This window comes from Solanum lycopersicum, chromosome 10, assembly GCF_036512215.1.
Source record: "Solanum lycopersicum chromosome 10, SLM_r2.1".
Lineage (NCBI taxonomy): Eukaryota > Viridiplantae > Streptophyta > Magnoliopsida > Solanales > Solanaceae > Solanum > Solanum lycopersicum.
The window spans coordinates 51,479,727-51,492,472 of record NC_090809.1 but is presented as its reverse complement, the minus strand read 5'-3'; the positions used below and the strand labels follow the sequence as shown (position 1 = coordinate 51,492,472).

Sequence of the window (12,746 nt, the reverse complement as noted above, 5' to 3'; positions counted from 1 at the left end):
ATTCTCTTTTTCAAATCTGTTACTTGACAATGAAATTGCTATTTCTACAATATATCTCCTCTATCTAATTTCTAATCCTATTGCTTTACAAAGTCTCATTCATTCAAGAATGTGTGCTATGATACTACTCGTGATCTTCTTAAGTGGGAAGCAAGATCTACAAACACATCCTCTTTGTATGGTATTGTGAGACCACCTAGCGGATGATCAAAGCCAAACTCTTCTTCAGCCTAAGCTAACAAATCTTGAAATAGCTGGCTCAAGTAATAGACTGGCACGACAAATCTCTTCTTCTGGCTCTCTTATACGTATACTGCACAATGTCCTTTCGGAATACCTTCATATGTTGAGGACCTCCTTAAGAACCGACTAGCTTGAACAAATGGAGGTACTTTGATACCCGTTGTCTCAACGATTATTATCTAATACTAAATGATGAAGGAAAAGAAAGCAAAAAAAAAAAACTTGGAGGATCACAGATAAATTGAAAGTTCTTTGAGTATCAAGATACTTGTGTTCTGCTGAAATGTTTGGCTCTGATTATATATAAATTTATGACAAGTTTCATATCCAAATGTTTAGTGGTTGAGAGAAATTGGTGGAAACTGGAAAGACGACGGCACATGAAAAATTACATGGTTTGCCTTCTCTGTTGTTGTTAAAGTATTCAGATCATAAATTTGTTAGATGTACAAAATTAGGCCCTACTACTTCTCATGATTTGGAACAAAAGAAGAAACCTTTACAGTGACATCCACAAGAAAGGATAAGTTGATTAATTAGGTTTGAATGAAACCAGGACCACTTGGTTTAAAAATATGGTGGCAGAGAAATGAATAAATTCACAACAACCAGCAATCTCCATAAGTCCTTAGGTCACATATCAAACCGCATCACATGATTCTGTCTTAACCATTCTGAAGGCTCAACAACTATATATAATCTCTTTCCATGAGCCATTTTGATCATCAAGCAGACAGCACTATATCAATCTTTTAAAATATTATCAACTTTTTCCATTATTTCAAATAAATCAACATGATCAGTGCTAAGAAACTCATCAAGATGGCAAGGAAATGGCAGAAGTTCGCAGTGAATCAGAGGAAGAGAATTTCTTTTCCAAGATCCAATTTCAATGATGCAGAGAGTTGCAGCACATCATCTTCTATAGTTGCTAAAGGGAATTTTGTGGTGTATACAATCGATCAGAAGCGATTTGTGGTTCCGTTGGCTTATCTTCAACACGAGGTAATCAGACAACTGTTGCACATGTCTGAAGAGTTTGGACTACCAAGTGATGGCCCCATCACGTTACCGTGTGATGCTCTATTCATGAACTACATTATATCACTCATCAGAAGAGGTGTATCTACAGATTTTCAAAATGCTTTGCTTGTAACAGTCGCTTCCAGTCGATGCTCATCAGCTTCATATCTAGAAGAACAAAGAAACCCGCAATTGCTAGTTTGTTAATCTAACTGTGATAAATTTTGTACCATAATACTCGAAGGTGTATACAATTTTCACATCTAAATTCTAATCAGAATTAAACTGCATATTTTGCCTTCAAATTGGAGATTCTTGTTTCTTTTTATTGGCTTCCGAATAGTCTTGCACCGCGAATATCTATCTTGTGGCTTTCACATCCAGGGGATAAGGAACTTTTTCCAATACATAGAAAGATATGTCAAAATCTTCAATTTAATCATTCTTTCAATCAAGATAAAAGTGAACTTTCTCGAAAAGACAATTGACAAAATTGCAAAAGTATGCACCAGCTTTTTCAGATTCTGTAAAAGACTAATTTCATCCGAGATGATCTAGTCTTCATTTCTTGCTAAGCTTATCCTCTGAGTACATTTACAAACAATTTTAACTAAAAAGTTTCAATTTACAAGCAATTACAATAATAACAGCCAAACATTATGAAGTCCAAAATAATTATTAATGTTGTACATCGAAAAAGGAAGTTAATCCTTTCCTTCCACTCCTGTTCCGCAGTCGATCTACGAGAAAAAAGTAAAGAAAAAAGGTTCCAACATAGAATGCATTTACTGTTTTTATGTATTATACTACTCAGCATGATGCATATTCAACTGGCCACGCTAAGATAAGAAAATCTGCTAAATGGAAGGGGTCAAGGAGCACTATGATGATTGTCATTCTTTGGTATGATCAAATACAGAATGAAAGCGTTGCATGATTCTTTAAGAGTCCAAAGTTATCATTTATTTTCTTGACGGAATGAATGAACGAAGAATAGTCTATAGATTAGATTAAAGATGTAAAACTGAAAGTTTTGCTGTTTGAAAATGCAAAGACATGATAAAAGGGCAACGTTTAGAGCAATATAAAGGTGTAGATTCAGAAATATAATAGATAATCTGTTAACCCATAATCTTTGTGAAGTATGTAACTTAAATTTACACGGGTTTATCCCTCCAAAGTTCTGGTGGTTCACAACTATACAATAAAATTGCTGTTTCTACAATCTCCTCTTTCTAATTTCTAATCCTAATGCTTTACAAAATCTCATTCGTTGAAGAATTTGCACTATGATACTACTCATGATCTTCTTAAGCGGGAAGTAACATCAACTAACACATCCTCTTTGCAAGGTATTGTAAGAACACCCATCGAATGATCAAAGCCAAACTCTTCTTCAGCCTGAGCTAACAGGTCTTGAAATAAAGGCTGGCTCAAGTAAGACACTTGCACGACGAATCTCTTCTTCTGGCTCTCTCCTACGTATACTGCACAACATCCTTTTGGAACACCTCCATTAGACCTCCTTAAGAACCGATTAGCTTGAACAAATGGAGTCACTTTGATACCCATTGTCTCAAGGAGTATTTTCTAATACTAATTGATGAAGGAAAAGAAAGAAAACAAACTTGGAGGATCACGGATATATAAAATGAAAGTTCTTTGAATGTCAGGATACTTGTGTTGTGCTGAAATGTTTGGCTCTGATTATATATAAATTTATGACAAGTTTCATATCCAAATGTTTAGTGGTTGAGAGAAATTGGTGGTAACTGGAAAGAAAATAGCACATGAAATCTCACATGGTTAACCTTCTCTGTTGTTATTAAAGTTGATTAATTAGTCCAGGACCACTTGGTTTTATGGTGATAGAGGAGTGAATAAATGCACAACCAGCCATGTTCACAAGTCCTTAGGTCCCATATTAAACAGCATCACATGATTCTGTCTAGCATACTTATTCCAGGTTGGCAGCTTTAGCTATAATTCAAAGTCTCAACTATATATAATGTGTTTCCAAAAGCTGGTTTGATCATCAAGCAGATAACTCTAAATCAAATCTTTTAAAAGATAATCAACTTTTCTTTTCCGATATTTCAAAGAAATCAGTATGATAAGCGCCAAGAAACTCATCAAGATGGCAAGGAAATGGCAAAAGTTTGCAGCTAAGCAGAGGAAGAGAATTTCTTTTCCAAGATCCAATTACTATGATGCTGAGAGTTGTAGCACATCATCTTCCATAGTTGACAGAGGCCACTTTGTGGTGTATACAACCGATCAAAAGCGATTTGTGGTTCCATTGGCTTATCTTCAACATGACGTAATCAGACAACTGTTGCACATGTCTGAAGAAGAGTTTGGACTTCCAAGTTATGGTCCTATTACATTACCATGTGATGCACTGTTCATGAACTATATCATATCACTCGTCAAAAGAGGTGTAGCCGCTGATCTTCAGAATGCTTTGCTTGTTTCTGTACCTTCCAATCAATGTTCATCTGCTTCATACCTTCAAGAACGACGAAATCTAGAATTGTTAGTTTGTTAAGCTAACTGTAACAATTTTTATAGTAGATACATGGTACTAAACAAGTGTATATATAGAATGTCAATATTTATTATTCATCAAAATTACCATTTTCTTGACTCCATTTTGTTCTATTCCTTGTGGTGTTTGCGAAGTTGTTTGATACGGATAGCAATTACTATGTAGAATAGTTGAGTTGCACGTACAATTTTCAAAGTACAATATGAATTTAGTGCCAAAAACCTTAATGGTTAAATATTTTGAATCATAAATTGATCTACCAGCTTTGAGTCCTAACTCTTCATTCAAAGGACACAAATTATTGGCATTGGTGAGAAGTCATAAGCATTAACTGATCACGTAACTTATAATTTAATTTGAAATCCAATACATAAATCTTCTTGGAATAAACAGTGTATTACTAGTAGCATTAGACAATCAGTAATAGGTAAAATAAAGTAAAGTCACGGCTTCAATCACTTCTCTGACAACTTTGATAAATACATTTCGGAACCAAAAAAATGCGAGCAATTGATAAACTTACCGGAAATAGGCTCTTACAAGATTTCGTAAATAAAGAGAAAAAGAAATGTGTTTTGGTCATATATAAGAAAATCTTAAATAAGTGATTTTGGAGAGATCAAACTTTCTGTATAAACAATTCCTTCCGGGAAGAAACATTGAGACAATAATCCAACTTGTCCTTTGGACATCCTTAATAAATCCCCGTGCCATGTCCTTGACTAGGCATGTCAAGTCTACAATGTAGTAACACTCAACCTTCTACAGGCCTATATTCGGTTTGGCAAAATAAATATTGTAAGCACCTAAATGTACACAATTCGATCCATTCCACAAATTATAGTGTTCCATTTCCCACAATTGAAAAGTGACTCACTCCTAATTTCGAAATTCCATAATTGGAGCTTGTATGTGGTGAACTCTATATGATGATACATAGTCACTGTGGTAGTATGTTTTGCTTTGATGATATGATAAACTTGCCAAGGAACCAGATAGGCACCAAGCTGATCTATTATTTGATTGAAATGCTAATATAAGGGAGAATACTCCCTAGGGGAACTCTCTCTCAGAGGGATCTTATTTCATAGGGGAACAGATGAGGGGACAGGTACGCACCAAGACACGTCGAACAAGTCAACTGTCACAGCTTCCATAGCTTTAAACTCGCTGTCACTGTTGCAGAAACGACGTTGTGTCTCAAGCCATCCTAATCGGCATCTCTTGTTTTGGCACATTACTTAGATCCCCTCTCCTTTTCTTTTATGTTTTTATTCCTCACAATTCCTCCTTCCCAATCATTTCTTTTTTCCCTCTCTAAAAATTCTGTTGTTGAGGAGGAAGTAATGAGGATGATACTATTGGAACATCACGAGCCACTTTAGTTATTTAGTCTGTATTAAGTTTCAGTAGTTCCTATCCCTGTTTTTTAGGATACCAAATTGGTTTCATTACAGTTCGTTTAGGAGTATTTGCTTTATAGCTCTATTTAACAACTTTCTGTCTTCATTAATAAAATATGTCTTTCAACTTATACTCGGTCTTTACACATACTTGTCCAATTTTGAATTAAGTTTTCCGTGATGGGAAAGGAATATTGGAGAGAAAAATACCAATTCAAGAGGCTAGTTGAGACTAAACATGCAAAATCTACATGAAACCTAGAAGGATGATCTAGATTCAGAAAAGAAAAGGTGAACTCTCGTCCAAAAGAAAAAAGAGGTGCACATATTATTGAGGGATCTAGTATTACTTCAAAATTATCAGTAGATGTCACGTAAAGGGAACAACAAACAAATTTGTGCTAACATAAGATATGAAGGAGTACATGAGGATATATTAACACAAATTCGCAGCCATCACTCTTTTTAAATTGCCTCCAGAGCCTTCATTTAATCCACCATAACTATGTTTAATCTGGACTCTTCAAGCATAACAGAGTTTCTTTGCATAACAATTTTGATGATTTTATTTGTACTGTTTTGAATGCTAACTTTTAATCTATATGGAAATAGGCTTTCTTTGATAATATGTAGTGATATTCTCCTTGTTACATGTTTTGTTGATTTTACTCATGTTAGTATTGCTCTAGCAGCCAAGTGTTAACGTTGCCTATTCTCACTTTTACTCATGTTACTGATCACTCTTTCTGATGATACCAAAAAGCAATGTTTTGTGTGAGGCAAGACTTATGCTTAAGACAGAGGAACTGGTATACTAATGATATGAGCAACTGATATGTGTTGATAATAAGGAGAACCAATATGGTTGCTAGTGATAGTGATAATTGTCATTATATGTTGTTTGTCATCATCAAAAGTGGAGAAATTGATGAAATATAGACGTTGAAGTACTATGCCTAGTTTTGATAATTTGATAAATTAAACCTATTGACGAACCAGTTATGCTACCTTCAATCATTCAAAGGGAATTGTAAGAAAAACTGATTCTCAATTTGCAGGACGCAAGACTTTATTGGACATTGCTCTTGTACAATTGTAAGATCGGTAACCTAGGTTCTAATACCAACTGTGACAATCCAAATTACAAAATTGTGTGGGCTCCTACTCTACTTTAATTAGATAGGCGAACCTTTACCACACAATCCTAAATAAAACAAAATTTTCTTTAAAGAGTTGCATCTAGGTTGACATAATAAAACAAAATAAGAAGATCCATTCAAAATGAATGGTATCAGGGTCGGATCTTTTGAATCAGGTGTTGAGGTTGAAAGTTCAAGCCAAGTTGGAGTCAGGTCCCAATTTGTATGTCTTGTCAAGACTTGGGTATGTATCGAGATTAGGCATCGGAATTAAAGTCGAGGAGTCGAGTCTCAGTTCAGGTGTTAGGGTCAGACTCCATTTCAAAAGTTGGATCTTGCACCAGATGTTGGGGTCAGGAGTCAGGGTCGGGTCTCAAGGTTGGATCGTTGTTCAAAAGTTGGATCCCGAGTCATATGTTAGGGCTAGAATTCTGGGTTGGGATTGGGTCTCGAGTCGGGGGAGGGTCTAGAGTTGGATCCCAATCAAAAGTTGGATCCTAAGTAGGATATTGGAGTCGAGATTGGGTTGAGTTTGGTTTGTGACAAGGCCAGATTCTGAGTCGGGGTCAGGTATCGAGAGGTAGATTCCAATTCAAAAGTTAGATCTTGAGTAAAATGTTGTGGTTGGGAGTCAGAGTCGGGTCTCGGGTTAGAGTCAGATATGGGGTCGAGGTCAAGTCTCATGTTCGGGACGGATCTTAGTTCAAAAATTTGATCATAAGTCGAACATTGGGATCGGGAGTCTAGGTTAAGTATCAGATCGAATCTCGGGTCGGGTCAGGTCTTGGGTCCCGATCGATTGTTGGGTGTATGAACCCGATTCAAAAATTGAATCCCCGGTTGGATGTTTGGATCGGGAGTCAAGGTCGGGTCTCGGGTCGACTTTTGAGTTTGTGTTATGTTAGGAGTCGGATTCAAAATTAGTTATCGAAAAAAGGTCCAGGCTCGGGCGTCAGGGTCATCTTGATCGTGTTTTGATCTTATCTATATATAAGCATGTAATTTTTCTCAAGCAAAACTATCTCCATATTTATAGATTTGATGTTGAATCCAAAACATAGTTATGGAAGTCCTAGTTCAACTCGAACTTGCCTTCAGTTTTCTTCAACTCTTTGTTCAACTCGAACTTAACTTTAGCCACATCTTCAACTCGAACTTGACTTCTTTAAACTCAACTAGAACTTGGAATATTATTCTTGTTTGTCTTTGCAGCAAAAACAAATCACGCTTCTTTAAACTATGCCGCCTCAAGGAAACCTTGTCTATGTAGGACTCCTTCTCCTACGTGATTTTGTCCTTAAATAGATAACAAAAAATCCTACCTTCTACGCGATCTTCTTTAATTAAATAAGAAAAACCTTCCACAAAATTTTCTTTATATATTGCCACAAAACTTTCCTTAATTAAATAAGAAAACATTATTGATCGTTAATTCCTTTTTCAACTTGATTGCAAACTCATTTATAAAAAGAAACTTTATGTACTGGTTGCTTATTGAAAAAACAATATCTTCTAATTCGCGAGGTTGACACTCTCCTTAATCAAGTCGGATTTGGTTTGTAAGGAACACGTCAACAACCTGTTTCTTTCATCTGTTCCTATATTTTTCAATTATCAAAATCTTTCTCGAGTAGAGGAACCATTTTTCTTTGAACTTCTAGTGAATGTCCTTCCTATAAATCTTCCAGCTTTTCTTAGGCCACTGCCAACCGCTCTAAAGCAACTTCCAACTACGCCTATACCGGAACCTAGTCCCGTTCCAATGAGCCTCACGCCTGCTCCAATGCCACTTCCCCCATACCGACACCTGAATCAACTGCATCCATTGTGCTGCCGATGACTCCTTCTACTTTCAGCTTCTTCCTTTCTTCTAGGATCTCCTTCTCTCCCTTTAGAGCAGCGCTAACTGCTTTTCCTTGTTAAACTCATGATACAACCCCTTTATTGTGATAGCTCCTCGATCCTTCTAAGCTTTGACTTTGAGCATATCATGTTTTGGCAGTAATATTAATTCAATTTCTTTGGCAGCGTCAGCTACAAGCTCATTCAGAGTCAACATTGCGACACCCATTCGCTGGTCTTGCCTGATATTGTCTTTATGAAAGACCTCAATGAATAGGTATTGCGTCTCTTTTTCTTCTGCAATTAGTTCAAACGTTTGATCCCAAACATGATTTAGGTTGTTGTCAATGGTTTTTGTCTTAACCTTGAAAAGTGAGCGTATCTGTATAACAACATATGGATCGGATTTTCCTATCATTTTGTGGTTCTTCAATCCATTAACCTTGACAATAGTTACTGTGAGCTTCCCTTGTGGCTTAAGTTCCAAATCACTAGTATCCACAGGTGCAATTGGAACAACAATATTGTGCGATCATTATAGCATATCTGTCACTATTGTATTTACAGTGTCCTCAATCATATCTAAAAGTCCAGGAATTGTTGTTAAACTTCCACCAAACGCCTTCAAGACATAGTCAATTCTAGGTTTTGGCTCAGAAAGTAATGCTACAACTACAGCCGAGATGCAAGGGATTTCCTCAGTTAGTTGGAAGATGACACGAATAACAGTGAAAACTTGAAGATTTTTCAACTGAATGGGTATAGAAGCAACCATCGCAGCTTCAATATTTAAGACAACATTGGGATCACCATCTCATAGGAAGTCTATATCCAAAGTGATTTGACCTTTTTTAAGGCTCTGAACACGAATACAGTCTATTTTAGGTGCCACAGTTCCCAATAATAACTTGCTGAACATAAATGAAGTAATTCCAGGGAGGTCCATAATCTTCTAAAAGAGGTTCAACAGATTCCTTATGATAGCTTTGTGGGGTTCCGCCCCCATATTAATTGTCAAAGTCTTAATTTTGTACAACAACATACCAACTATAGTTTGAAACTTAAGAATTTTCATGATGTCATTGGTGACATTATTAGTTTTAAATTTCTTCTATAAATAGAGTATTCTTGCATTTTTTTAGAACACGCCAAATTAGAGAGAAAGACCATTTTGAGAGCAAAGTGAGGTATTCCATAGACTATACAAGAAAAATAGTTTGTGAACAATAATAGAGTGTGAGCGATATTTTAGTAAGGTGGAAACCAAAAGAGTGTTGTTCCTTTTGATTTTGTAATAGTCACTTTTTGTATTGTAATCGTGACTACACGGTGTAAAATTCCTTACTACAGTAATATCAGTTGCTCCTCTTGGCCCGTAGTTTTTTCCCTTATTCAGAAGCGTTTCCACGTGAAATTTTTTGTGTCGTTATTTTTACATTTTTATTTCCATTACTTTTACCATATACATTGTTGTGTTTATCTATGTTTTTCACAACACTAATATCAGAGCCAAGGTTTTATCTGAGTATGCTCTGTGGTTGCAACATAGTCTAAACTTCTACATAAGAAAAGGTTTACTTTGATTTGCGATAACTATATTTTTTGGGAGAAAATAATAGAAGCCAACACAAGTAGAATGGTTACTTTGAATGGTGTTAAGTATGCCATTTGGAAGGGGGAAATGGAATATCTGCTTTATAGTAAGAATTTTTACAAACCAGTATTTACCAGTGTATAGCCTGATAATAAAATAGATAAAGTGGAATCTGTAGCACAGACAGGTTTGTGGATTCATTAGGCAATGGGTTGACGATAATATGTTAAACCATATTTCTGGGGAGACACGTGCTCGAACCCTGTGGGAGCATCTTGAAAGTTTGTATGCTCGGAAGACTGGCAATAACAAAATATTCTTAATAAAGCAGATGTTGAGTTTAAAGTATCATGATGATTCTCCGATGACAGACCATTTGAATAATTTTCAGGGGATCATGAACCAATTATTTGCTATGGGCATCAAATTTGATGAAGAAATTCAAGGCTTGCTTCTATTTGGTTCCCTACCAGACTCTTGGGAAACATTTAGAACTTCGTTGTCAAACTCTGCTCCGGATAGTGTGATCTCTATGGATTCAGCCAAGAATAATGTCTTGAATGAAAAGATGAGAAGAAAAACATAAGGTTCTTCTTTTTCGAATGTCCTGATAACTGGCCCCAGGGGAAGAAACAAAACTCGTGGTTCTCAATATAGAGAACAAAATAGGAGAAAATCCAGAGGTAGACTTAAAGATATTGAGTGTTATTATTGTGGCATGAAAGGGCACACAAAGAAGTTCTATAAGAAGTTAAAGAGGGAAAACAAAAATAAAGATGAAACTAAAGAAGATGGCAATGAAAATTGCCTAGCCACCGTCACCAGTGAAGATCTTGTTATCGTTCTTGATGCAGAAATGATAAATATAGCTTGTGATGAGTCAAGCTAGGTTGTGGACACTGGTGTCGCATCTCATGTGACGTCAAGGAATAATTTTTTCTCTTCTTAGACTCCTGGTAGTTTTGGACCTTGAGTATGGGTAACGTGACTGTTTCAAGGGTGGTTGGTATTGGTACAATTTGTTTGAAAAATAGTGTTGGAACTAAACTAGTTTTGAACAATGTGAAACATGCTCCTGATGTTCGTCTACACCTGATTTCTATAGGTGTTTTAGATGATGAAGGATATGTTAGTACCAACGGTGATGGAAAATGGAAGCTCATTAAGTGTTCCTTGGTTATGGCTCGTGGTAACAAGCGTCGTGGTCTATAATGGACTACGACCTCTTTTTGTGTAGATATGGTGAATGCGGTTGAGAGTGATAGCTCGTTAACGTTATGGCACAAGATACTTAGCCACATCAGCAAGAAAAGACTTAATGTTCTAGCCAAGAAGAACTTTTTGTCAAATTTCAGAAGTGCTAAATTAGAAAAGTGTGAGCACTGCTTGGCTGGTAAACAAAATAGAGTTTTCTTTTAAGTCCTACCCTCCTTCGAGAAAGACAAAGTTGCTTGAGTCTCTGATTTATGTGGTCCAATGAAGACAAAGACATTGGGTGGTGCACTCTACTTTGTCACTTTCATTGATGATTGCTCGAGAAAACTTTGGGTCTATGTCTTGAAGACTAAAGACCAAGTATTGTGTGTCTTCAAGCAGTTTCAGGCTTTAGTTGAAAGAGAGACTGGAAGGAAACTTAAATGTATTTGTACTGATAATGGTGGTGAATATTGTGGACCATTTGACGAATAATGCAAGCATCAAGGTATTAGACACCAGAAGACTCCTCCCAAGACTTCTCAACTTAATTGTTTGGCTGAGAGAATGAACATGACCTTGATGGAAAGAGTTAGATGTTTGCTTTCTAAAGCAAAGTTATCAAACTCATTTTGGGGTGAGGCTTTATTGACCGCTGCACATGTTATTAATCTATCTTCTGTTGTTGCTTTGCAAAGTTATGTAGAAACAGTTTTGGTATGGAAAGGATGTTTCATATGAACGTTTAAGAGTATTTGGTTGCAAAGCTTTTGTACATGTGCCTAAAGATGAGTAGGTCAAAGTTAGATGCCAAGACAAGGCAATGTATCTTCACTGGATATGGCCTAGATGAATTTGGTTACAGGTTATATGATCCAATTGAAAAGAAACTTGTGATAAGCCGTGATATCATTTTCATGGAGAATCAAACAATTGAAGATATTGACAGAGCGGAGAAGGTAGAATCTTTAAGTTTTGATGGTATAGTTCATCATGATGGAGTTCTTCTCACAAGTGTACATGGTGTTATTGGGCTTGATAATCATATGTTGATGTTGATAATAACAATGATATTGTTATTGATGATCCTATTGCTCATGAAGTTGTGGACAAATCAAATATTCCGGTTCGGAGGTCCATAAGACAACGGTTTCCTTCCTCCTGTTATTCACCCAATGATATGTGTTACTCACTGATGGGGGAGAACCTGAATTTTATTAGGAGTCCATGGAAGATGACCACAATGATCAATGGATTGAAGTCATGCAAGATGAGAGAAAGTCTCTGCATGAGAACCACACTTATGAGCTGGTAAAATTGCCTAAGGGCATGAGAGCTTTGAATAACAAGTGGGTGTTCATAGTTAAAGTTGAAAAACACAACTTGAAGCCCAGGTACAAAGCTTGATTGGTTGTTAAGGGATTTGGTCAAAAGAAGGATATTGATTTTGACGAAATATTTTCTCGTATTGTGAAAATGTCCTCGATTCGCACAGATCTAGGTTTGGCTGCTAGTCTTAATTTAGAGATTGAGTAGATGGATGTGAATACGACTTTCCTTCACTATGACCTAGAAAAAGAGATTTATATGGAACAACCTGAGGGCTTCAAAGTAGAAGGTAGAGAAAATTTTGTGTGCAAACTCAGCAAGAGTCTATATGGCTTAATCAAGCTCCTAGACAGTGGTACAAGAAGTTTGAATCTGTTATGAGGGAGCAAAGCTATAAGAAGACCTCTTCAGATCATTTCGTACTCATACAC

The 12,746-nt window shown here is 36.3% G+C and overlaps 2 protein-coding genes and 1 pseudogene across 2 annotated transcripts; 2 read left to right on the top strand and 1 right to left on the bottom strand.

The window, feature by feature from the left end:
- The first annotated feature begins 711 nt into the window (after positions 1–711).
- Positions 712–1,576, top strand: LOC101259790 (auxin-responsive protein SAUR68-like). Its single transcript, XM_004248841.5, has one exon. The coding sequence runs from the start codon at positions 1,039–1,041 to the stop codon at positions 1,471–1,473; it is 435 nt and encodes a 144-aa protein (XP_004248889.1). The 5' UTR covers positions 712–1,038; the 3' UTR covers positions 1,474–1,576.
- A 1,700-nt stretch (positions 1,577–3,276) lies between these two features.
- LOC101264565 (auxin-responsive protein SAUR68) lies at positions 3,277–3,917 on the top strand. Its single transcript, XM_004248662.5, has one exon. The coding sequence runs from the start codon at positions 3,377–3,379 to the stop codon at positions 3,812–3,814; it is 438 nt and encodes a 145-aa protein (XP_004248710.1). The 5' UTR covers positions 3,277–3,376; the 3' UTR covers positions 3,815–3,917.
- A 4,053-nt stretch (positions 3,918–7,970) lies between these two features.
- On the bottom strand, positions 7,971–9,648 carry LOC101260089 (calcium-dependent lipid-binding protein-like; annotated as a pseudogene).
- Between the last annotated feature and the right edge of the window lie 3,098 nt (positions 9,649–12,746).